Source organism: Polypterus senegalus, chromosome 4 (assembly GCF_016835505.1).
Source record: "Polypterus senegalus isolate Bchr_013 chromosome 4, ASM1683550v1, whole genome shotgun sequence".
Classification (NCBI taxonomy): Eukaryota; Metazoa; Chordata; class Cladistia; order Polypteriformes; family Polypteridae; genus Polypterus; species Polypterus senegalus.
The window spans coordinates 215,449,827-215,475,806 of record NC_053157.1 but is presented as its reverse complement, the minus strand read 5'-3'; the positions used below and the strand labels follow the sequence as shown (position 1 = coordinate 215,475,806).

Genomic DNA, 25,980 nt, shown 5'->3' with positions numbered 1-25,980 from the left:
CCTGCAGAGGGCCCTCCTGCCCCCCAAACCCGACACAGATAAATGCAGGACACAAGTTCAGCACGCACGCTTTAATTTTTCTCTGTGGGAAACGCCTTCCCGCATTTCCTACATGTACAGCACAGTCACAAGCACAGCAAACACAGTTCAGCCCAAAACTTTTTTCTTCCTTTTTCTTCCTCTGTCCTCAATTCCTCCAAAAGGTGCTGTTTGCCTATGGAATGATCCTTTTTGGAGCTGTAAGGATGTGTAAATTATTCAAGGTTCGAGTTCAGATTTATTGCCATGTGTCCATAGCACAATGTAATGCTTAATTGCAAGTCTCCCTCAGACTAGTTGGCAGTATGACCACACCAACAACACATAAAGAATACTGCACCATTCTATATATTAACTTCAGGTTCATCACATGCAGTATCAGACATATATAGAAGAAACAAACATACTGTACAGTTGACAGTTTGAGTGGCTGTTGAATCTTCTGATGATCTGTGGATACAGATTGTCCTTGGATCTTGTGGAGCTATTGCTAAGGCGCCTGAACTCTTTGCCAGAACAGAGCAAGGAGGTAAAGTGACAATGCAGGATGGTCAAGGTCTTTAATTGTACCGTTTTCCTATCTATGGCAGGGTGTTACTGTATAAGTGTCCTTTCCACCTCTTATCTTCAGTATTGTCAAAGACTGATCAAGAACATGGTCAAGATGATATCACATGGTCAATAACATGTCATTTGTATCAGCTGGGGCTTCTTGCTGGCCACTTTCAGTTTTAGCCCCATCTTGTGGAATGCCTTGCAGATTGTTTTTTGATGAACATCATTTTTAATGGCGGCCACTGACTTCCATAACTCAGGTCTTGCAGTACCTTCCTTAAAGAGGGACCTGTTGCTCAGCATCCAAGTCTGTAAGATCAGCTAAACACGATGAAAGCAGAGACATTTTGTATTTTTTTTTTTCATCTTCTGATTAATGGACTTTGAAATAATTTCGTGCCCTTTCTCACACTTCACCTTCACTATAATTACATCTTTGACTTGCTTACAGTGCTCTTTTGTCTAAAATTTGAAACTTTGGATTTCAGATTGAGAATGCATTTATGCTAAAGCAGGCGATCCACGGATTTATCATGTAGGTGTCCATCAACAAATGTTGTGATTTGCTGAGATAATAAACTGCATTTGGACAAGTTTTATGTTTGCTGATACCAAAAGGAATGAATACTTACTTTCATCAGATAATTTCATGCCTTCATTTTTTTGACATTATCAATATTATCAAACCTGAAGGAGATAGCTCTGCATTTGGTTGAAGAAATAATTGTACTGTCCAAATTAATACTTTTTAATTATGTGGAAATTAAATTTTTGTTTCATTTTCCTGAGTAACCTTTGAACCTAAGGGGGGGGGTCAACAAAATAGCAGAAACACCTAACAATATTAATTGACCTTGTGAAGTGGAGGCTCAATCATCTAACATGCACAAACAGTTAACTTAAAGCACTTTTGAAGATTGAATTGTGAGAATAGAAACTCCATCAACAAACTCATCTTTGTGGGCCTCAACTAGGAATATCTCAGATGATTTTAAAGACGCAGGGTAAAGAAACTCCAGTGAAATGTAAGGTCTGAGAGTTCTTAGACCATTACTGACTGCAGCCTTCAACCCTTGAGGTACTAAAAGACTGAATCCTGTGACCCCAGGTGGCCATGGAGATCTGGGGCTCAGGCTGCATAGGTCCATAGGTCCATAATCATGGACTCTTTGAAAGAAATCAAAATATTAAACTTGAAGATTTATGAAGTCTGTTGGACTGGCGGACAATTTCAGGTGTGAAAGTGAAGTCGAAAATGGATTGCACTCCCAGGGACCGTAACTCTGAAATCCATAGACTCCTCAGATACCAGCAAGGGTTTCATGTCTGCATTTTAAGCTTTTCTAGGACACCCTGGCAGTTGTGGAATTTGAGACCAGTTGTTCAGTGGGTCAGTTCTTTCACTGCTGGCTCTTTTGAAAAGACATTTCATTTTGTTAACAGAGCTTTTCACCAATGTGTGTGTGTGTGTGTGTTTTTTTCAGAGGCAGAGGAGATGACTTCAACAATGCTGTCGCCCCCAGGCTCACCTCCACTCAACGACAGCTGCAACATAGCGCCTCTCACTCCCTCGCCATCACCGGTAACACCCTGTCTTTATTATCTTGGATGTTATAGCAGAATATGACACTTTGTTTACTCAGTAAAAATGAAGGAGCTGCAAGCTCGAAGGGACAAAAAATAACTACCACAATAAATTACACTTTTACACTTCACACATTGTAAATCGTGGTATATAAGACAGGCGTTACAAGTCATTGTGATGCAAGGGAGGATGCAAGAGTTCTACTCACAGCACAAGTGAAATTAAAAAAAAGAAAATGAAGACACTTATTTATGTGGTTATCCTCTCCGAGGTCACTGAAAGTTGGAGGTTATTCTGACCTCAGCTGAAATATGATGTCAGTCAATTCTTGGCCTCACACATTCACACACACAGTCATATAGAGATAAAAGAAATGGAATGATTATAACTAATGTGTTGCACAAATGGTACAATTTCTTATCTATTCACTTTTCTTTAACCTGCAAATTGTGGCTGCATTGGGTAAAAAGCACAGACCAGACCCTTAAGTGAACACCAATCCACCACAGACGGAACTAACACTCCTACGCTCACGAAAGGGGAAGCACATGCAACCTGAAAAGACAGAATCTCTTATTCTTACCCAATAAACAATAGACACACACTTCAAAATGGGCCATGAAGGATAAAACACTTTAAAAGCAGCACTTAGCTTGACTTCCATCCATGGTTTATGTTGGCAATTATAGAAACAATGAGCATATCATCATCATCATCATCAGTATTATCAAATCAGTATATCATCTATGAATTGGTGGATTAAAGGCCGGAGGTCCACATGACCATCATCATCAAATTCTTCTACGTGAACCCTCAATACCATGAGGACTGATTGAGGTCACTTATGTTAGGTAGAATACCTAGAGGGGGCTTGGTGGTCTCGTGGCCTCAGAACCCCTGCAGATTTTATTTTTTTTCTCCAGCCGTCTGGAGTTTTTTTTTTTTTTGTTTGTTTTCTCTGTCCTCCCTGGCCATCGGACCTTACTTTTGTTCTGTGTTAATTAGTATTCCCTAATTTTATTTTCGTATTTATTTTGTCGTTTTTATCTTTCTTCATTCTGTAAAGCACATTGAGCTACATCATTTGCCATAAATAAATGTTGTTGTTGAATGCTCTGCATATGGCAACTACGACACCATATTACAATCAGAATTTTGAAAGAAATTCACAAATCAATAAATAAGATTGACAGACTGTGGAGAAGGCAACGATCCGTTATGTACTCTTCTCCTTTTCCACTGCCTGCCTCTTCATAGTCCGTCAAGTTGTTGAAGTTACGTTTGAATTGTGAGGCTGACACATCTTACTGGGAGCTGCAGTTATTTTTGTAGACAGGTACTTGTCTAGTATCAAATTGATTGGTTTCTCACAGCAGGTCTGTCACAATGGAGAAGAGTCGCAATGGCAGGGTCTACGTGTGAATGCAGATGTTGTAGTTGAATTTGCATTTGTCTTTTTGTTGGCTTGTTTTTTAGTTTCACTCCCCATAGTAAAAGTGTTTGAGCCTGTGTGTATGCATTCTCTGATAACCATGTTGCATTACTCCTGATAAGGTCTGCTAACACAGCTAATGCTAAGTAAATTAAATCATTTTGTGGATGTATGGATGAACAAATAAAGGGCCGGATTGTGAATCTCTTGAGAAAGGCCAAAATGTATTAACGATGTAGACTCAAAAATGTATTGACCCTCACTTTCTACCTTGTTCTGCTTGTTCGTGTGATTTCGCTGTTACACCATTTCAGTGGTAGTTTGTTTTTAAGACAAACCAATTAGTCCCGATTTCTTAATTTAATTGCAGAAGTCCATAACCAGGCCCAGAAGCAGTCGTCCTTTCTCCGTGGTGGTAGCGATCGACTTTGGGACCACTTCAAGTGGCTATGCGTTCAGTTTTACTCAGGACCCAGAGGCTATTCATATGATGAGGTAAGTTTACATGTTGACTGTGCCCGTTTCACAATCTCCCAGAGTCTGAAAGTGCCTTCAGGAAGGGGCACACATTGCTGAATCTTAAGAAAAGAGTCACAGCACGGGGAAGAAGGAGTTGTCTATCGCAAGAGAGAGGAGAAAGAGAGACATGATGCAGTGTTTGAGCAAAGCTTGAGAAATTCACTTGGGAAATCTCAAAACAGAGCAAGCTGCTTCTTATTATTTGGTTGTTTCACCCTTTTAAACCTGCCCCATTCTTTTTTTGTGTGTTTTTGGATGCTTTTGTGCTGGTGATATATATTTGTGTTTAGATCAGGGGTCCTCAATCACAGTCCTGGAGGGCCACAGTGGCTGCAGGTTTTTGTTCCAACCCAATTGCTTAATAAGAAGCACTTATTGTTCAAGTGACACTTCCGCTTCACTTTAGTTATCTCGCTCTTTAAGATTTTGAACCCGTATTGCTTATTTTAGTCATAAACAGCTGCATTCTTGGTTTTTAATTCTAATTAGCAATAACATGCAAATGACAAAAGAGATCAGCATTTCTCCATTTAGCTTGTTACCATTTACACCCGTGTGTATTTATCATGCACTGTTGGGTTTAATTAAATACTTGGAAGGAAAGTGAAGAGAAAAAAGTGAAGGACTGAGAACTACTCATCCATTTAAGGATTATTTGGATGATATCCTTAGAAAGGGAAAGAAAATCTACGTGACATAGCAGAGTTAAAGCACTAACAAGCCATGAAATGAAATTATTGGCAACAATTGCTTTCTAATTAAGCAGCTACGTTAAAACAAAAACCTGCAGCCACTGTGACCCTCCAGGACTGGGACTGAGGACCCCTGGTTTAGGGTCTCTTGGTGATGCCTATAGCACTCTAGTATATTCATGGTTACTGTCCTTATATGACTTGCAGTGTTCATTTTTCCTGCATGTTCCTTGGTCTTATCATTTTCTTTTGACATTGTTTTTAGGGTTTTTGAGACCTAGAAATCCACTGGTCATCTGTATTTTTGTGTTTCAACATGTTTTTAACAAAGTTCAAAATCAATAGTGCTTTTGTCACTGTGCTATTTTCTGGTCCTATAATATAAAGTCAGATATAACCCAACTCTGCACTGGGGCACTTTGTCCAAGACTGTGGATTCATCCCAAAGCCTTAGCATTTGTTCTTTTGCTGGGTTTTGACTTTTCTGGTTAGGAAGTTCACAAAATTCCTTGAATACAATTTAAGATTTAACAATCCGGCTGTGGTTACATGTTCATTTTTTGGTGAACGAATGCACTGCCCTATTTCCTCACTATGATTTCTGTTACACATCCTGAACTGTGTTTATGTGATCCTTGGCTTCCAAGTTTTGGGTTTTTGCTTGTTATTTAAAATATAAAATATCTTTTGATTCCATTTCCATTCAAAATTGTTGCCACCCTGTGCAGTCAGTACAGTTACCTTACAAAAAATGTCTAAAGTCTAAAGTCATGACACAGATGCAAACCTTTAACCAGGACTGGTGTCACAAGGGGCTGCACCACTCTGGACCACAACCATGAATTCTTAGAAATGTTTTATATATGAACATACATTTTGTGTATATATTGAATACAAGTATTTTTACATAGTAAAAATAAACTTAATCCAGATTACTAGATTACTGTTTTAGCAAAAAATGCCCTGCTATTTAGATTACTTGGCTAACATAGAGGCTCAGAACAAGAGTCAACCAGTTCAACTCTCCTAATGGTGTGTTCAGTGGTTTAACATCTGCCTTTGGTTTTATGTGTTTTTACATAGAAATATTATATCATGCATCAGTCTTGCAGTTTTACCTATCTTGGTTAAAGTATTTTACTAGATAAATATTAAGTCAGTGAGATGACAGCAGTTTTAGAAGCTCTGCTAGCAGCAGTGGTAGGCTAAGCTACTATTTTTATACTTTTTCTCTTTTATTTTATGATCTTCATTTGCACTGTGCTGTGGGTCAGGTTTCCATCTGCATGAGATTGTGTGCTTAAGGGTGGCATCTTATGCATGCCTGATCAATGCAAATTCTGCTTGGCTTTGGGCTTGTTGAACAAAAGTGCAAGCTTGTGGCATTGCATTTTGTAGAATGAAGTTTTGTTCACTATAAACCTGGGCATGCTTGTTATGGGTATTATTAGTTTTGTAATCATTCCTACCCAATTGCACCACAAGTATCTCTGCTTTTATTGTGATTTCTGCTTCTTCACAAAACTCAAAAAGTTAAAGGTCTCCAAAATCAAAGCCAGACTGGTCCTCCAACACAAGTCTGAACAGAAAATGTAGCTCTCGCCACTTTAAATTACCTTGCCACTGAATCTAGCTGCAGGCATACGGCCTGCACAGGCCTAAAAATGGTGCATAATCTTCAAAATCAAAAAATGTCCTCAGATGGAGACCAAGGAAACAAAAAGGACTACCTCTGAAAATGAATAAGCCAATCCAAAATCCAACAACAGAACCTTAGAATGAAATCCAGTGTGCTGTCATGTGAGTGACAGTAAAACAAACCAAAAAAAAAAAACACAACAATTTAGTCAGAGAATGGGCAAAGGTCAAAACCGAAATAAGAACCAGAAATCAAAGTCAAAAAAACAACAGCAGAGATTCAATAAAGAAGAGGGTCGAATATAACGTTTTTTAGCAGAGCAAAACAGAGTTTATCTGTAAAACTGAGACACCCCAGAACTGCTGAGGATGATCATTAAGGTGTCTCACCAATGACGTCACCAACGAGAGATCCGTGGAGCACTCTAGAACCATTACCAGGGAGATAGAAAATACACATTTCTATAATAGTGAGTGACTTGAATGTGCAGATTGACAACAGCAGGCAAGGTATGAAGAGTGTTGGTGGACCTTTTGGATCGGTGCAGAGGACCAATGACAATGAGGAATGCCTACTGTTTTTGTGCAGCATCAATAGCCTTACCATTGGCAACACTTACATCCGGCACAAAGCCATCCATAAGATGACCTGGAGATCACCTGATGGCATCACCAAGAATGTGATCAACTGTGTTTGCATCAGTCAGCATTGGAGATCATCTCTAGCAGATTTCGGAGCATGTAGAGGTGCAGATGTGGTCTCAGACCATCACCTTCTATGACCCGAAGTGAAGTGGCATTTGAAGAAGCTCACCCAATAGGATAAGATCAAACCCTATGAGAATTATGAGCTGGAGGACCCAGCAGTGTCACAGTTATACCAGATAATGCTATGGAGCAGATTCCACCATTTACAGGAGGCAGGAACTGATTTGGAAGACCAGTGGAAAAACTTCATGGAGGCAGTGACAGAAAGTGCTAAAAGAACAATCGGGAGAAGAAGAGGGTCTTAGATGGAGCTGTGAATTCGAGAAATAATGTGGAAGCTTATTGATGAAAAGAGAAATGGCAAAGAACAACAAAGACAGGGCAAGAGCAGCAGAAGGCAAGACGTCAGAGAAAATGAGGACTCGGATCAACAAGTGAAAAAAAGAACTGCCATGCTGATAAGCAAGGCAGAGGTGGAAGATGTAGACAGTTGCAATGATCCCAAGACCTTATATCGTATTGTGCTGGAATTAAAAGGATCAAAGAGTAACTCAAATGTTCCAGTGAAAGATAAGTCGGGAAAGATTCTGGTTACAGAAGAGGAGCAAGACCAGCTCTGGATGGAGCATTTTCAAGAAACACCAACCAACCCCAGCAGCTTTGTATAGCTTCAATCAGGTGCCTTCTATCAGGCTGCCCTGGACATGAGTGAAGAACCGGTCACAGAGTAGTAGACAGTGGCAGCGAGCAAGATGTTGAAGAATAACAAAGTAGTGGGTCTGGCTGAAATCATGGCAAAGATGCGTAAATATGGTGGAAACAATCTAGTAACCATGATGACGAAGGTGATTAACAGCTGCTGGCAAGAACAAAAGTTGCCACAGAAATGGCAGGACAGAGCAATAATGAAGTTACAGAAAAAAAGGAGACTCCTCCAACTGTAACAACTGGCACGGCATCACGTTGCTGTCTGTTCCTGTTCCTGCATTGTGTTTTTGAATAGGCTGCGCATGGATGTGGACGCAGTACTATGGGAAGAACAAGCTGGTTTTCATAGCAACTGCTCCTACATAGAACAGATCTTCATTCTCAGAAATATCATTGAACAGTTCATTGAACATCAAAGACCAGTACGCCTAAATTTTCTCAACTTTAAAGAAGGCATTTGAAAGTGTTCACAGAGAAACCATCTGGAACATCGCCTGGCCTTATGATGTTCCCCAAAGCCACGGCAGCATCTTCAGAAGCCTGTACGCAAACTCCCACTGCTGCTTTAAGATAGAAACAGGAAGAGCAGACTTTTTCAATATCATCACTGGCGTGCAACAAGGGTGTATACTGTCCCCTCTTCCCTTCTTGTTAGTGGTTCATTTTGTTCTTAAGGAAACAAGAAGTATGTCCAGCCGAGGTATACCGTGGAAAGATCAAACAAGGCTGAAAGGTCTTGTCTTTGGTGGTGATATTGTCCTACAGGTTGTGAATGATGAAGACCTACAGAGGCTCACTTTGGATCTCCAACAGAATGCTGAAAAAACAATAAAGGTGGAGAGCAGTGACAATCAAACCACAACGGCCATTCAGGTCAACCAGACAGAAACAGAAACATTGGACCACTTCACTTATCTAGGCAACACAGTGACCAATGAAAGTGGCATTGAAGCTGATGTTAATTGTAGAAATGGTAGGAAAGCCGCAGTTTTTCAAAAAATGAGCTCCAACTGGTCTCTCACCACCATTACCATTAATGTGAAACTCTGCCTTTATAACAGCATTGTTCTACCAACTGCCATCAATGCCAGTGGAAAATGGAAGGGTACAGTCAGAACTGATAAGAAGCTGAATGTGTTCTACCAGAGATTTGTGAGGCAGATCTTGTAGATAAGCTGGTGTGGCCAAATTACCGACAAAGAGGTCTGGAGACGGGCAAAGGCAAATCCACTGTCTGAAATTGTTGAGGAGTGAAGAATGAGGCTGGCAGCCACATCCTGCATCTCCTTGAATACTACCATTCAAAGATGGCCATGAAATGAATTCCACTGGAAAGGAAGTGGAGACGAGGAAGACCAAAGCTCAAGTGGTGCAGAACATTCCACGATGACCTGAAACAAATCGACATTGCCTGGCAAAACACTGAACGAGTAGCAGCCGATCAGAAAAGATGCCACCAACTTGCTGCCCAATGTGCCCAAAGACACAGGAGGACATCAGTAAGAAAATAAGTAAAATAGTGCTGCTAGTCAGGAAAGTAAAATAGTGACACAGTAAAATGTAAACAAAATATGGGCTTTCTAAATATGCCAGATACACCATTTCTGACCAAATATTCAGACCCCATGAGTATCAAAAACCCTTGATTCCAAATATGGATTGTATAGAATGCACTTAGAAAGGATGTAAATCATTAAAAAAAATCAGAGATTATGATGTCCAGAAGTCGACAGCCAGGGATTTAAGAGACAAAATTCAAATACAAAACTAAAGAACAGGAGAATAACCTTAATGCTGACGCAGCTACTGCCTGGGCAGCTTCTTCTTAAATAGTACTTGGGGGCAGATCTGGTGGGAGTGCCTCCCTAGGCTCAGCATACAAGACACAAAGAACATGATTTATAGAACTTGACGCAACATCATTAAGAAGCATAATATTCACAAATAATGTAAAAAATAACCAAAACAAATAGATGAGGGTCCTGAGGGAAATAAGGAAGACAAGAAATATTAGTGCTTGTGAAGGTCAGCAGCTCCATCCTCTCTGGAAGCTGCTTCCCAAATGAACGGCGACCTCTGGTATGGTGACAGGTTATATACCTTCAAGACATGAAGTGGAGGGGCTTGGCACACTTGGCCGAAAGTGAGGTCAGGTGTTTTTTTGTGGCTTTTCCTCCATTTGAAACAGGAGAACAGAAGTATACCTTGGGGCTAGCACCCATGACACATATTGGATGCATTCATTTAACATTAAAAGGAACACAAGAGCAAGATACAATACAATACAATTTATTTTTGTATAGCCCAAAATCATACAAGAAGTGCCGCAATGGGCATTAACAGGCCTTGCCTCTTGACAGCCCCCCAGCCTTGAGTCTCTAAGAAGACAAGGAAAAACTCCCAAAAAAAACTCCAGTAGGGAAAAAAATGGAAGAAACCTCAGGAAAGGCAATTCAAAGAGAGACCCCTTTCCAGGTAGGTTGAGCGTGCAGTGGGTGTCAAAAAGAAGGGGGTCAATACAATACACAGAACAGAGCACAAGTAATCTTCAATACAGTATAAAAATAAAAATTTTACAAGTACGGAGCAGAATTTAACAGTAGATGATATCACATAATATGATTTGGATTTATTTAGAGTCCTGGGGCCTCATGTATAAACGGTGCGTACGCACAGAAATGTTGCGTAAGAACTTTTCCACGTTCAAATCGCGATGTATAAAACCTACACTTGGCGTAAAGCCACGCACTTTTCCACGGTACCTCATGCCTTGTCGTACGCAACTTCTCCGCTCAGTTTTGCAGACTGGCGGCACCCAGCGTCAAAGCAGTGCTACTCTTCCTGTGTGGTTACTTCCTATTTTCCTGATGCGGCTTTATAAATACACTGAAACTAACCGCATATTGTTTATTAGTGTAATTGATTGATTGTAATTAACTTATAACAATATAATGGTCCAGGGAATAGCCATAGTATACAAAATACCATAACTGCTTTAGCGTTGTTACTAAAACTGCACCTGCTTCTTCTTTCCGCTGCTCCCGTTAGGAGTTGCCACAGCGGATCATCTTTTTCCACATTTCTCTCACTGCACCACTCGGAGTATTTATATCAGTGTATCTGAGTGTGAATCACAGCAGCAGCTGATCGGAAAGAGAATTATCAGTACACAGCTTCAAGCACACGCTGCCTCAGCCACTGCAAAACGTTTCAAAGCCTTTCCTGTGCGGACCTCGCGGTTCAGAAACAGTTTCATCCCAAGAACTTTAAACGCACTCAATCAAATGCTCCTTGTAGAACTGTTTTTACTTATAAGTACAATTACCTCACTGTAAACTTGCACTACAGTTATAATATTACACAGCCTGCGCCACTTTATAAAGTGCGTATTTACATATGATGACGATATCATTTTTAAGATGAAATGCAGCAAAATGTTTATTATATTATACAGGTAAAACTTTAACTTCATTTATATAATCTATATTCTTCACTGGGACTGGCGTGAAGGATAGAATAATTAAACATGTACTATGAAGATATTTCAATGTTCTGAAGAATCGGCGCTCTAAGCTTACAGATGGCTTAACGTCTATTACAGAGCTGATTGTGTGGCGATCCACCATGCATAATATAAGATATTGGCATTGGACTTTCTCTATTGGACGTAGAGCCGCCCCTGAGTACTGCTGCAATAAATAATTTCATCGAAGGTGAATCACTGCGCCGTGAAACCCATGTTTAATAACGTGCTTTAACTATCATCATGAAAATGATATCACGTATACATCTCAGTATTTTAGTTATTCAGAGAGCTGTAATATCACGAATGTAATGGATTCTGTGTCCTGTCGGAGGAACAGAGCCAGTTTAAGAAGCATGTAGTGATTCACACACATAGAGCACATAGAAGATCAAATACAAAACAAAGCATTTAACATGCTACTTTAATTACGATGTGATTTGAGAAACTGGTTAATTAAACGATTTTAAGATAAAGTTTATGATGTTCTATTTTAATGACAAAATAAACTACGTGATTAAAGTGAAATTTCGAGATTGAATTTGACATTTCGTGCTTTTTCCCCACTGTGTGCCTTTTTTTCTCTGTACCCTAATAAGCTTTTCTGGGAGGAGTTGGGGCATTACATAAAGCGCGTACACGATTGTTACTTTTCATGCTGATCGGGATTTATGTAGCGGAAGAACGTGGAAGTTGGAGTGCGCACAGATTGCTGCATCTGGATTTTCCTGTGCGTAAGCACATTTCGACTTTTGTGCTTACCCCATGTTATAGTGCGAATTCTATGCACGGCGTTATACATGAGGCCCCTGGAGACCTCAGCCATCAAGTTGCCTTCCAGTATTGGCCATTCCATGGCTGAGACAGCCCTGGCCCAGCCAATCCGATGAAAGGACCCCTCTACCACACGATTCCTGCGATCCTCCATCAGGGATGACTTTACCTTAGACAGGCAAAACAACAATGAACACGATGAACAATAGTTACAAAATAATGTTTTTAAAAACAACAAAACATCAAGTTTAAGAGACAGGGATAAGACTCTACCTAAATCATCAGATTTATCCCATTCAGGTCCCGTTTTATGGAGATCATATCACAGGTCATGTCACACAATATTAGTGTCATGAGCTATTTGTCCTGTTAAAATAAATCAAAAGCACAAATTTTCCTCAATACCAGTTGAATTATTGCTGTTTTAGTTGAGTAACTGGGGAAACATACCTAAGTGTATGAGATTCTTACCTAAGTGTATGACAGAATCAATGCCAGAAGTCAAAGCAGAATTCTTAGCACAAAAGTCTTGCACATGGACAAATATATTATGAATAGAAATGTAAAACTTGATTTCAGAGAAAAATCTTAACATCTCAGGTAGGTGGAAAGCCGGAAGCATAAGGAGGGATGTGTCAGGTTTAGAACAAGAATTCAAATCACTGTTGGTACAGCCACCTAAACAGTGCTGGAACCAGCACACGGGATAACTGCTGCACATGCGTAGCATCAGCCAGATCTGGAAGAAACACGAGACAGGATGAGGATTGGCCTTCTGCTCAGAATTTCATTGACTGTAGTTGGTTGTGTCCAGCAGCCTCTCACTCAGGTTAAGAACAACAAATTAGAGAAGGTACAAAGCAGTGGACAAGCGTAAAATGCCTACTAGAAAAGTTTTCAGCTGGCTTAACAAGGTTGAAAGTCTGCCATTCACAAAAATAAGAAACACAAGAGAAAACCAACTGGCATGAATCAAAGTGACACAAAACATCTATTGGGTGGCTAGGCTGGGGTCAAAAAATTCAAGTAGAACAAAAAGCCCCAATTTCTTCCTCTTGAAAGTCCTACTCCCACGCTGAGGAACAAAACTAAAGATACGTGGGCTAAAAAAGAGCTGGCATTTTTTTTTTTTATTGCAAAGCTCCAGTAAAAATATTATGCTTTCAGCCCTGCTTTTACAACATGCTAACCTTGAACTAACACTTGAGCTATCCATGTTGGCACTTAACCACAGTGCTTACATTAGTCAGTAAAATGGCTGAATTAGAATCCATCTTCAAAGCAAAATGACACCTTTTATTGGCTAACTAGAAAGATTACAATATAATAATACTTTGCATTTATATAGCACTTTTCTCACTACTCAAAGCGCTCAGCAATTGCAGGTTAAGGGCCTAGCAGAGCCAGTCCCTTTTGGCATTTACAGGATTTGAACCAGCAACCTTCCGATTGTCAGTGCAGATCCCTAGCCTCAGAGCCACCACTCCAATATGCCAGCTTTTTAGGCAACTTCAAGCCCCTTCTTCAGGTAATCGATCATTACATCTTGCCTGAAGAAGAGGCCTGAGTTGCCTCGAAAGCTTGCATATTGTAATTTTTCTAGTTAGCCAATACAAGGTGTCATTTTGCTTGACTTCTCTCTTTATTCATAATGGCTAACACGGTACAACACCCTAGTACTACTATCCATCTTCAAAGAAGAAACAGTTTTTAAAGGTTATTCAAATGCTAAAAAAGAAGAAGGTTAGAGACAACATTTTGACCATTGAAATGTTGCGTCTCTAATCTAATCTACGAGGCTAGGGATCTGTGCCGGCAAAACAATATAACACAATTTATTTTTAGATAGCCCAAAATCACACAAGAAGTGCTGCAATGGACTTTAACAGGCCCTGCCTTTTGACAGCCCCCAGCCTTGACCCTCTAAGAAGACAAGTAACAATCAGAAGGTTGCTGGTTCAAATCCCATAAATGCCGGAAGTTACTCTACTCTCTTGAGCCCTTAAGCAAGGACCTTAATCTGCAATTGCTCCATCCTGGGTATGACGTTAATCTGCATCCAGTTCCACTAGTGGGTCCTCCAACTTACAGGGAAAACCTGGGGGTTGATGGCAGGATTGGCCCTCTAGCCACCATAAAAAACCTCACACTGTTCAGTGTGGTGCTGAGGTGTCACCCATTGCATGACTGCACTCGGGTCCTAATCCGAGTGGTTCGTCGTGTGGTGGGTGCTGCAACGCGCTGTAATCAGCTCAAGCTCCTAACCTCCTCCTCTAATGACATACCTGACAAAAGCATCAACTATAAAGAATCTACAGTATAACCAAAAATGTCAAAATGAATCAGGCCAGAAGTTTCTTCTAATGTGGTAAATTAAACCGAATTGTACAGAACATTTTTAATGGAACTCATGTTCTAATGACACCCTACCCTACCCTATCCTGAGCTGGAAAGCAGTGAACTAACGGAGGAATCGGCAAACAGCAGACACCCAGGATTTGAAGGACTGACCAGCAGTAGACCAGCTCTCAATAGGTGGCGTAGATGCTTTATTAATTCAAGATGGACTGGTGAAACACAAAGTAAGAGGTGGTGCTGCTACAAGCACGTTCTTCTTCTGTGTTCCTCTCAAACAGGTCCTTGTAGAAGAGAGTGAATCCATACTTTCTGGGGGCCTGATTGTGTATACCAGACTTGCTGAGCCTCATCATCCATCCGTCTCAAAGGAAAATATGTGAGAGTGGTTGGCAGGGCCTGTTACAAGAATGCTAAAACTTCACAATCTTAAACCTCACTAAGATATGTTGATAGGTCTTGTCTTGATTGTGTCCAGTCAAATAATGAATTAGGGTCGCTGTAAAAAAATCTGCTTTATTTCAACATGTTTTTCACTACCTTTTTATCTGCTCAGGATGTCTTTATGAGGCCCGGCATGTGCGGTTTCTTTGGGAATCAAACCTGCTGATAGCAGGCCAGCCAGGGGTGTCCCTAGTGATAATGCAGAAAGCAGATAAACTGCCAACTATGCAAACTATGCCTGGGAAGCATGTCAGAGCACCAGCCGTATAAGTGTCAAGATGATTTTATACTATATTGGTAAAAATAAGGTTCAACAGTGTATTAGTTTTTAGGAAAGGGATTGAATGTATGTATGAACTTTCCAATTTTACGTCCACTGGTTGAGAAAACCAGTGTTTTCGTGAAAGCAGAAAGCATCTGGATGAAATTGCACTTCATTACAGAGCACACTTTGAACACATGCACTCTTCACAGAACAATTTGCAGCTGCCATTTACGTAGTTTAACTTGCATGTCTTAATAATGTTGAGTGAAAGCAGAGTATGCTGAGCACACATGTGGGGAGCGCGGAAACAACACCCAGAGAGAGTGACCTGACCAAAAACTAAATCCAGAAGTTCTAGGTCTATGAAGAAGCACTAACTTCTCTCCCATCATAGTGGACTTTCTGAGGTACAAAGGAGGAACATGTTAACCGTAACAAGAGTCGGAGTGCCAGCCGATAACCACGTTTAATTGAGTTTAAGAAAACGTGAAAAGAAATCACACAAACAGATGCAAAAGGTGACATCAAGTCACAAACAGACAGAAGCTGCAACAGCCGGTCCTGGACTGAACAGTGACTTCTGATGGCTTATATACTGTTAGCTCAGAAGGGGCGGGGCTTAAGGACAGAAGAAGTGGGTCACAAGTCCTCCTGCTGGTGAGCTTCAGAACTGCGGGTGGATTAGTGGCAGTGCACTCTCCCTGCTCAGGGTGCCATCGTTTACCTTCTGAGAGCCCTGAAGATGCCCCATGAGCACACGTAGGTGACAACATGTTAGAAATGGACAAAAGCAGATAATTCAAAGAAAAGCTAATATTGCAGATATGTAGAATCTTACATTTGATTTACTTTTTCCTTCTGTTCTTTGCCAGATGCTTCTGAAATAAGCACCATCAACAACACAAAACTGGAGTAATGGGTGCAAATAATACATAAATGTATTAACATACTGCGTTCTGTAGTTTTGTTTCTGTAAATCATCCATTCATCCACTAATTTGTGATTGTGCTGAATCCAATTTTGTGTCATAGAAAGCTATGATGTACTCTTTCAGCAGGCACTGTGACGGAGGTATCATAGAAGTCTTTCACATGCCTGCCACCATGGAGGTTATTGTGTAGGTCAAGGGAACTGTCCTACCTCCTCAGGACCTGTTCAGCGTTGTCACTGCTCAGATAACTACGTGGACAGCTAATCCACTCCAAAAGCGATGTGTCAATACAGCGTAAGCACTTAGGCGTCCGTTTTATGCTGACTCAAGTGGGAATAAAAACAGCAGCCTTTGTAGTTTTTGAACAATCCTTTGTGGCCGTTTCCCTGCTCTTGTGAAATAGTCATGGGGTAAAATGCAGTCTTGGCAATCTTATTTTACTAGTTTGCTTAGCAAGGGAATTGAGATTTCTAATTATTAGAGACAGGGTTATTCCACAAATAGCACATTTGCCTTGCGTTAACATTTATTAATGTGTTGTCCTTAGAATTGATGACTGTGTTAATAAAGATTTATGATGTGTATCCCAAAAATACAACCTTATTATTATTATTATTGTTATTAATAGGATTATGAAATATCAATTAATTACAAAAAATCTGACTGATTTTTTAACACCACCGCCTCTGCACAGAATTTCAGACGCCCGCAGTTCTATTGTAGAAGAGTTTTAGGCTGACCCTATCCTAAAACATTAGATGCTTTTGTCCCCATCCCCAGATTCTTTGTTACGTAGATCTACACATACTTCCTCAAGCCCAACTTTTGCTCTCTTGTCCTTTCCTTCACCTGGCACAGCTATAAGACACAATGCAGTTGCTGCTGGGGCTACAGATTATGACTTCGTGCTGCTGTGCTGCGTGTCACTTATTAGAGGACATCTCATCTTTTCTCGATACCAATCCCAGATGGCAAGATCGAGCAACAAGGCAAGCAAGGGGGGCATGCAATAAACTTTTATTCAGTCATTATTATCTTTAATATTCTTAAATATTCTGAGTGTGCCAAAAAGTGAAAGCAAATAAAAAGGTAAATAGGTGTGGCAAAATCACCAATAACACAACCTGGATTGGATATTTCAGGCAGTGTCATGGACAATGCTGCTTGGCACACTCCGTTTTTGTGCCGTTCAGTCTGTTAAGGTTACATTGCTAGTCACCCTGCTTGTGTCTTCTCAATGGCTGTGTTCTTCCTGCTTCTGGATTTGAAGCATCTTTATGGCTGACTTACCTCCTGCTTTAGTGCTTTTGTTCTGACGTCTCAGTTTTGTTTCAGGTTTCTGGTTTTTGAATTTACAGCCTTGGTTATCTTCAAATTTGACCAATTGTTTGTGTTATTTTGATCAATTTGGTAAATCTAAACTGAGTTATTAATAATCTGCCATTGTGTCACTTTTAAATTATTTACTGGTAAAGTAAATGCTTATTTGTTGCTTATTCCAAATTTCTGGTATTTGTCATTCGTTATTCATAAGGAAAGATATTTAGAACAAACTAGAAGAGCAATATTGTGCCAAAAACTGAAACTATAAAAGAAAATTAAATAAACTGATGATGATGATGTTTGTGATCACAGCAAGATGGACCCTCACTACCAACAATCAATGTAAAGCAGAGAATAGCCATGTGATCTCATTATAACTTTATGGATTTGAAATATTAATTTTCCTCCTTTTGAATCCTTCTTGACTTCCAGTGATTCAAACGTCCCAGTCTGAGTCAGGTGCACACAGCTGGCCAGCTGTGCGGATGTTAGGTTCACACAGACACTGTGGACATGAAGCACAGCCTTTCAGGTCAAGCCAGTAATTGAAGTGAAGACCTTGAACAAGACCTCAGATTGGCCAGCGAGAAGTTAGATTGGAGGAACGAGAGCTTAGAAGACATGTTTAATGAGGAGGGTGGGGTATCAATCTACAGTATGTTCTTAGAGAAAGTGTTTCAAAACCTGTATTTGTAACAGCAGTTTATTTTTTTAATATATATATAAAAAAACAGGTTCAGAATGATTTGAAAAATATGGTTATGTAATAATAAAATTTTTTTTTCTTTCGCTCTGTTTGACATTTTTCAATTAGACGATGGGAAGGTGGTGACCCCGGTGTGGCCAATCAGAAAACCCCCACCTCTTTGCTTTTGACCCCTGACAAGAAATTTCACAGCTTTGGCTTCATGGCAAGAGACTCCTACCATGACTTGGATCCAGAGGAGGCCCGTGACTGGCTATATTTTGAAAAGTTCAAGATGAAAATTCACAGCACCACGGTAAGATATACACCAGTTATTAAAACAACATTATTATTGGTTGGGATAACACAGACAACGGTATTTAATGCTCCAAGAAGGTCTTCCACTAAAAGAGGAGGATAAGGCACTTCCGTAAATATCAGCTAGTAATGCTAATGAATGAGTAGATAAGGTGGTAGATAAGTAGCACAGTACTGGGTGTCCTACATTACATTATATCTCTCGTGGTCCCTCAGTATCCGCTGTCTAGTTATGCAAGGTCAATAAAGCTTTTACTTTTTGAAGAAGCTGAAGAAAGCAAATCTGTTTCCCAGAATCAGTTGACAGCAGCATAGTGGAGAACATACTGACTAGCTGGTCTGGCACTACAACTGCAGCAGATGGTTAAGGTCCAGTCACGAATGAAACCACAGTTCCATCCATGCTGGGAATGTCTGAGAAGAAATGCTTGAAGAAAGAACTTCTATCGTTTGATAATCCACATACTTCAGTTAGCATTTGACACCATAACAGCAAACATTTAAACTCAGTGACATCCCGTCATATAAGCACCAACACTGCCGATCTTTTTACCCAACTGAGTGTTCTGCTGCTAACTTACTTGTATTGTCTAGATATTGTAACTTGTTTTTTTTTTAATTTAATACTGTTGCATATTTATATTGATTTTTACTACTGCTATTTATTGCCATTGCTTCGTTTAATGATTTTTGCCTGCTGTGCGATGCCCTTGTACCACTGCATTGTCATTAATTATTAGAGGTTTTTGCATTAGTGGAGCAAACCGATTATATCTTGCCTGAAGAAGGGGCCCAAGTTGCCCAGAAAGCTTGCATATTGTTATCTTTTTAGTTAGTCAATAAAAGGTGTCATTTTGCTTGACTTCCCACTACGTCCATAATGGCTAACACGGTACAACACCCTAGTACTACTGGAGCAAACCACAAATTTGTCCAATTTTTCTCTAAGGTAAGCTGTTGCTGCGTGACCCTGAGTGAGTCACTCACTGCTTTTGCTTGACTTTAAAAATATTAATGCAATTTGTGTAAAAGGTCCTACTGCGTGCAGTCTAAACCACTGACGTACCACTGACTGCACACTTGTGGACATCAACTAAAATATCTGTGCTACAACTTCTTTCATTAATTTGCTCACTCTTTCATTTCCCAAACACTTCTTGAAATGGCTGCAGCCTATCCCAACCCTGGGTGGGCCACGACTCCATCACATTATCACATGGCACACTCACCTTCACGTACAATCACCCATACAAGGCTGTATGTCTACCGTATATACTCGCGTATAAGTCGGGTCTTGAAAGCCGAAAAATCGATCATAAACTCAGACCCCGCCTTATACGCCCATTCAAAAATGCGACACTTAATTTTTATTTATTTTTTTTACATCTTTTTGCCTCCTCCAATCTCACACCAGTTTCTCAGACACATCACATTTTTTTGCAGTAGCGCAGTTACCAATTTCTTTTGCCACTTCAATGACTTCTAATTTAAATATTTTCTTCTGATCGAACGCTCCATCGTAGATAAAGGATGCTCTTACGATAAAGGTGTATGAGGGTGTGAGATAAAAAAAACACAAAACAATGCAAACATTGCTTCAGGATAGATAGATAGATAGATAGATAGATAGATAGATAGATAGATAGATAGATAGATAGATAGATAGATAGATAGATAGATAGATAGATAGATACTTTATTAATTCCAAGGGGAAATTCACATACTCCAGCAGCAGCATACTGATAAAAAACAATATTAAATTAAAAAATGATAACAATGAAGGTAAAACAGACAATAACTTTGTATAATGTTAACGTTTACCTCCCGAGTGGAATTGAAGAGTCGCATAGTGTGAGGTCTCCTCAGTCTGTCAGTGGAGCTGCTCCTCTGTCTGGAGATGATCCTGTTCAGTGAATGCAGTGGATTCTCCATGATTGACAGGAGCCTGCTCAGCGCCCGTTGCTCTGCCACGGATGTCAAACTGTCCAGCTCCGTGCCTACAATTGAGCCTGCCTTCCTCACCAGTTTGTCCAGGCATGAGACGTCCTTCTACTTTATGCTGCCCCCCCTAGAAGAGGGCGCTCGCCGCAACCGTCTAATAGAATATCTGCAGCATCTTATTGCAGATGTTGAAAGTTTGGGTATTACCGTGTTGTCACGTAGGCACAATACATAGAAAAAAAAGGCAGTGTGCTCCGTGGTTACTCTCTCAGGTGGGTGTTAGCATATTATAATCTCTTGGACCAATGGCGTGAGGTTTCCGCATTCGACTTATACGACTAACATACTGGAAATTATACGGTAAATTCAAATGCCAACTTATCCACGGAAGAAGTTAAACACGAGTATATACAGTATGTGCTGTGCAGTGGGACTGAAGGAAATTCATGCAGACACAGGACTGGACAAAGATCTGAATGCAGGAGCTGTAAAGCACAAGTCTCAAAGCTCCACATACTGTGTATCCACTACATAATAATACACTGCTGTCTCTGCATGTGTTTGTCTTTGTGTGTGTGTACAGTAGATATGTGTGTCTGGTCCCTTTAAGCAATTTGATTTGTCCATTGAGTGTTGGTCTGATTCGTCAATATGGCTTTGAACACTCAGTGGTAGGCACAATATGTTAGGGATGTAAAGTTTAATTCCTGACTGTGACATTTTTTACAAAATAGAACTTAAAATGGAGCATGTCAATGACAACAAAGCAAATAATGTGACATTAAGTTGCTACAAAGTAACAAAACACAAGTTTTGAGTTGCCTTCAAAGACGGGAAGCATTTGACAAGAACAGAAGTGATGTTTTTATGGAGAGTAAAGGGGGCCCATCTGCCATTGGTGTCAGTCAAATAGTGGACAGGAGACAATCAAGGCACCTCAAAATGACAAAGTCTGAGAAGCAGGCTGCATGGGAATGTGATTAAGAGAGTAGGCACCGAGAAAGAAAGGTTGAAACGCACAGGGATACTGATGAAAAGCATAGGAGGAACACTGAGGGAATATATACATAAAGCAGGAGAGATCAAATATTTTACATTTATTCTATTACCTGTCTTTGATGGTTAAGTGTAGCTGGTCGATATAAAATAATAAGTCATCAAGAGCAAAATGATGACACAAGTTTATTTGGGTTTTATATCCCTACTAGCAACAGCCTGCAGTGAGATTACATGTTCGGCTTTTTCTGGGTATTCTGTGTTCTTTCCAAAACCCAAAGGCATGTTAGATGGACTGGCAACTCTAAATTGGCCTGGTCGGACTGCATATGTCTATGTGATGCACGTCCTGTCCTGCCGACCAGATTGGCTGCAGTTTCCCTGTGACCAACTCATTTAAATAGTAGCTTCAGGAAACAGATGGATGGATATTGAAATAGTTCTCCTGTCCATGTGCAACTCATTAAAGTGTTAGCTAAATATTGCATTATGAATGGAATTCAAAACTGATGGGCTGCTTTCCAAAGCTAGTACAGTTGAAATTACCATAAAAGTGCATTCTGACATAATGTCACAAAGACACCCAAAATGACCAAAGCACATTCAAAGAGTTACCTAAAATGACACTGTGCTGAAACTCATTCTTATCAATTTTTCCAAAATGTACAAGAAGCACAAAATTTATTTTTTAACATTATCATTCTTATGATTTGGGCCTAGCAATATTAAGAAGACCTAAATACTACAAAGAAAGGCCTGAGGCCTACACTCGTAAAAAAGCTCTGAGGTTTAGAAAATGATCATAAGGGAGAGGGGAACTGTAAAGACCCAGGTCCAAAAAATAACAAAGCTTTGAAAAACAGTTTAACTAAATGTCTTAAACTAATTTTAAAAATTAAAAATGGAAAAAAAAGAAGAAAAATAAATCAAAAAGAACAGAAGAACAAAAGTGGAACAACATCAAAACAGTTGCACGAAATGCTTAAAAAAGTTGTTCAGTCCAAAGTACACAATATGTAATCCAAAATAAAACACAGAGAGCCAAAAAGCCAGAAAATCTAATTATAAATTCAAAACTATAAACAAGCCTGAACAGCAAGGAGAACAAAGGAAACCAAACAATAAACGTTAGAAAACAAATGGCTCAGCAATTTGTCTTCGGCATGCTGGACCTTTAAATAGGCCTTAGGCATTGTTGTGTCAGGTGGCCTTCCCTCCTGAAAGGCCTTTTTAGGCCTAACATGTAAACAGATTCAGATGTAGAATGAATAACTACAATGCAGGCAAAAATATTAATGACAAAACAAAATATAAATTAAAAGATGTTAACAAAAAGTTTAACATAGAAACATATCATAAAATAATCAACCAAAAATGACAACCTAAAACAAACTTAATTTTATGGGTACAAAATTGGAACATGAGTAAACTGGGTGCAGTTTGAATAGACAAAGGGAGATCATTCCACAACTTTGGTACAAGAACGGAGAAGCATTGTTCAGTCTTTGCATGTCTGGCAAGAGGAGGGATGGTGAGCAGATAGGAAGAGGCAGATAAGAGACTTCTTGAAGGAACATATGGCGATACCAAAGACTGGAGATATTGAAGAGCAGAACCATTCACAGGACCATAGGTCAAGGCATGGGTCTTGACCAAGATCCATGAAGCAACAAGAAGCCTGTGAAGAGACGGAAGCAGAGGACTATTAAGATAGAAATGAAACAAGCAGATGCATGCTGGAGGAGCTGGAGAGGTCTTGAAGATGATTCCAACAGGAATGAGCTGCAATAGTTCAGAAGAGAGAGAACCGGCATCTAAAACAAGGAGCTATATGACGTAATTAGTGAGAAAGGGATGAATCCTCTGAATATTATCAAAAAAGAAACATGATTAGGTCACTGAAGAAATATTTAAATATTCAGTGAATGAAAGCGAGGAGTCCGGAGTTACGTCAAGGTTCCTGACATCAGTTATCCTAAGGCACACTCTCTGACATCAGGCCAATTCCAAGTTACTGATCAAATCAGCCATACAGCTTTAGACTGTGGCAAGAAATTGGAATCTCTGGGGAAAATCTGTAAACACTCCACACAAAAGGCAGCTTACTAAGTGTCAAAGCAAGTTATAATTGCTTTCAGGTTGTTAATGTTACACGCTGTTATTAATGTCAGTGACATTAGTAACATTCTGAGCAGATTCATAACTTAACCTTAAACTCTTATTACAGACGATCAGACTCATAAGTCTGAAAAGTCTCTTTTTTTGGCATCCTGTGCCTCTCCCCTGATGGTCGTTTTTCAGAGCAACCTTTTCTACAGTGCAGTCCAGATGTTTCCTGCCTCTGCTCAATGCTTCTGGCAGTTTGGAGGTGAGGTGAAGTGTGCTGAACTAGATGGGGGGATGGTGGAATACCTCAAGACCCAGAGAGAGCTTATTAAAACTGATGTGGCCATGGTCTGGACACTTTCCAATCAGAGACAGGAACAGAAACAGTCTCCTGGCATCTTCTACAAGTGTGCACTGAGGGCTACATCCACATTAAGCGATGACCCTGAATTAGCCTCATGCAAACACAGCACACGACAGGAAACACCCAAAAAATTGTTTTGTCTGCTTGAGTCATCTGCAATAGGAATTTAAAGAGTGCCACTAAAATACCAATACCTCACTAAAAGTATATTTTATGCAGTTCAGTTAAGAAGTTAAGAAGTCCTACCATGTGATGGTAAAATTACTGCCTCTGTGTCTGCGGTTTTGATTTCAGCTGAATAGACAAGAGCTGCAAGAAAGCTGGAACTTCTTACACAGTCAATGGTTTCACCTGTCAATTTATTAGTAGTGAAGTATGATGAATGGAATAAGAACATAAGAGTTGGCTGTGGCCAACATGACGAAATGTGCTGACATTTCCGGACATTTGAGGGTCTTTCCATTAACAGGACACTCTGTAAATCCTGTATAGAGGAAATCTAAGGGATACATTTTCACAACTGATGCCAATGTAAGAATGCAGTGCTTGATGTAGCAATGGTTACTTCTTTGTTACCAAATCTCTATACTGGATAAGATGCAATGGTTGTTTTTATGGTTAGGTTATTGTATTGGTCTACATATTGAATTTATGATTTTCTAAAGATATAGATAGGAAATGCTGACATGTCAATCAAATCTAAATACCCTTGTTTACCATCTCCAAAATCCACATGCTGATTACCACCATTCTAGAAGTATGAAAATCCTCTTACCGGAGGCTGTGCAGAAACAGTGGCACCCTTCTGCTTTCACAGCGCTGTTCTGCCCGATGAACTCACTTTTCTAATGGAGACAGATGGGAGATGACCACTGCAGAGGTCATTGGGTGGTCTGTATGTTCCAATTTTTACCCATCATCCGACACTTCACATCTCTATATGAAAACTGAAGGAGTCCCCACACATGTTGTCAGACATTTCGACACACTGAATCGTGAACATAAGTCAGAATTCAGCTGCGATGGTGTGGATTGGCTCCATACTCCTGCTTGCTGTTGGGTTCCTTTTCAACCCACTGCCATTGATAGTCATAAATGAGATGAGCCAGGCAAATGACGACACATACAGTATTTACATAGTAGCAAGGTGTAGGTGCCAAAGTGACTTAGTGCTTTTATTAAAAACCAATCAAACAAACACTGTTCCATAGTGCAGTGCTTCTAATCTTCAGTAAATAATTCTTAAAAAGTCAACAGTGAAAGTGAAGTTTACAAAAGTGCAAATAAATAATTCAATAAAAAGAACAAAGTTAAAATCCTGAGACATCGCGTAACAACTATGAGCCCCATCTAAAGGTGCAGGTCAACCATCACGTCTGAGCTCGGATTCCCCTCACTATGCCTGCCGTAACCAGGGGGTGCTGTGCCAAGCCTCACTCATCTCCTGCCGCTGGTCCCTCAGCACCTGCGGGAGACACTGCATATCGGACTGCTCCTATTTCTAGAAAATCCTCAGTGGGTGCACCCCTTCCTCAGCCTCCAGCTCCTGCAGCCCTGAGGCTCACACCCAACCACCTGCTATTTCTTCCACGGGCACCCTCTATCTCTCTCTCTCTCTCTGTCGTCATCTCTGTCTGTCTCTTCTCTCATTTTATCCATTGTTATCTCCATCTCTTTCCTTTAGGCCATCCTTCTGTTCTTCTTTGTCACTCTATTTTCTTTCCCTTCTCCTTCTGCATAGACTCCTTTTTACTCTCCTGTGTAATTCGGTGCAGGTATGACACGTCGCTACCTCCAAGGCACAATTGAGGCGCCTGACTGATCCGCCCGCCTCTGCACTTGTATCCGGTGCGATTAGCCAAGCACCTTGATTAACCACGGAGCAAAGCGCACTCACGTACACCCGCACATGACTGGAGCCCCGCACACGCTTATTTATCTAAAACCTGCCCTATGCCACAGACCACTTATCACACAGGCTCACTATTCACTTGCATTCCGTGACCTTCAGTAATACTGATGGTTTCCTCATTGTGATTATAAAACATCACTTCTGTTTTTATTTATGTCCTTATATTT

General features: G+C 40.2%; 1 protein-coding gene across 2 annotated transcripts in view; it reads left to right on the top strand.

Annotated features, from left to right (window-relative positions):
• The window catches only part of hspa12b (heat shock protein 12B), a 118,357-nt gene that overhangs the window by 28,326 nt on the left and 64,051 nt on the right, over positions 1–25,980 (top strand). Inside the window, exons 3-5 of one of the 2 annotated variants that reach the window (XM_039751944.1) lie at positions 2,079–2,176; positions 3,982–4,106; positions 18,306–18,492. In XM_039751944.1, coding sequence (XP_039607878.1) covers positions 2,079–2,176; positions 3,982–4,106; positions 18,306–18,492 — 410 coding nt within the window. Of the gene's footprint in view, positions 1–2,078; positions 2,177–3,981; positions 4,107–18,305; positions 18,493–25,980 lie in introns of those variants that run through there. The other variant, XM_039751945.1, reaches the window with a different exon arrangement.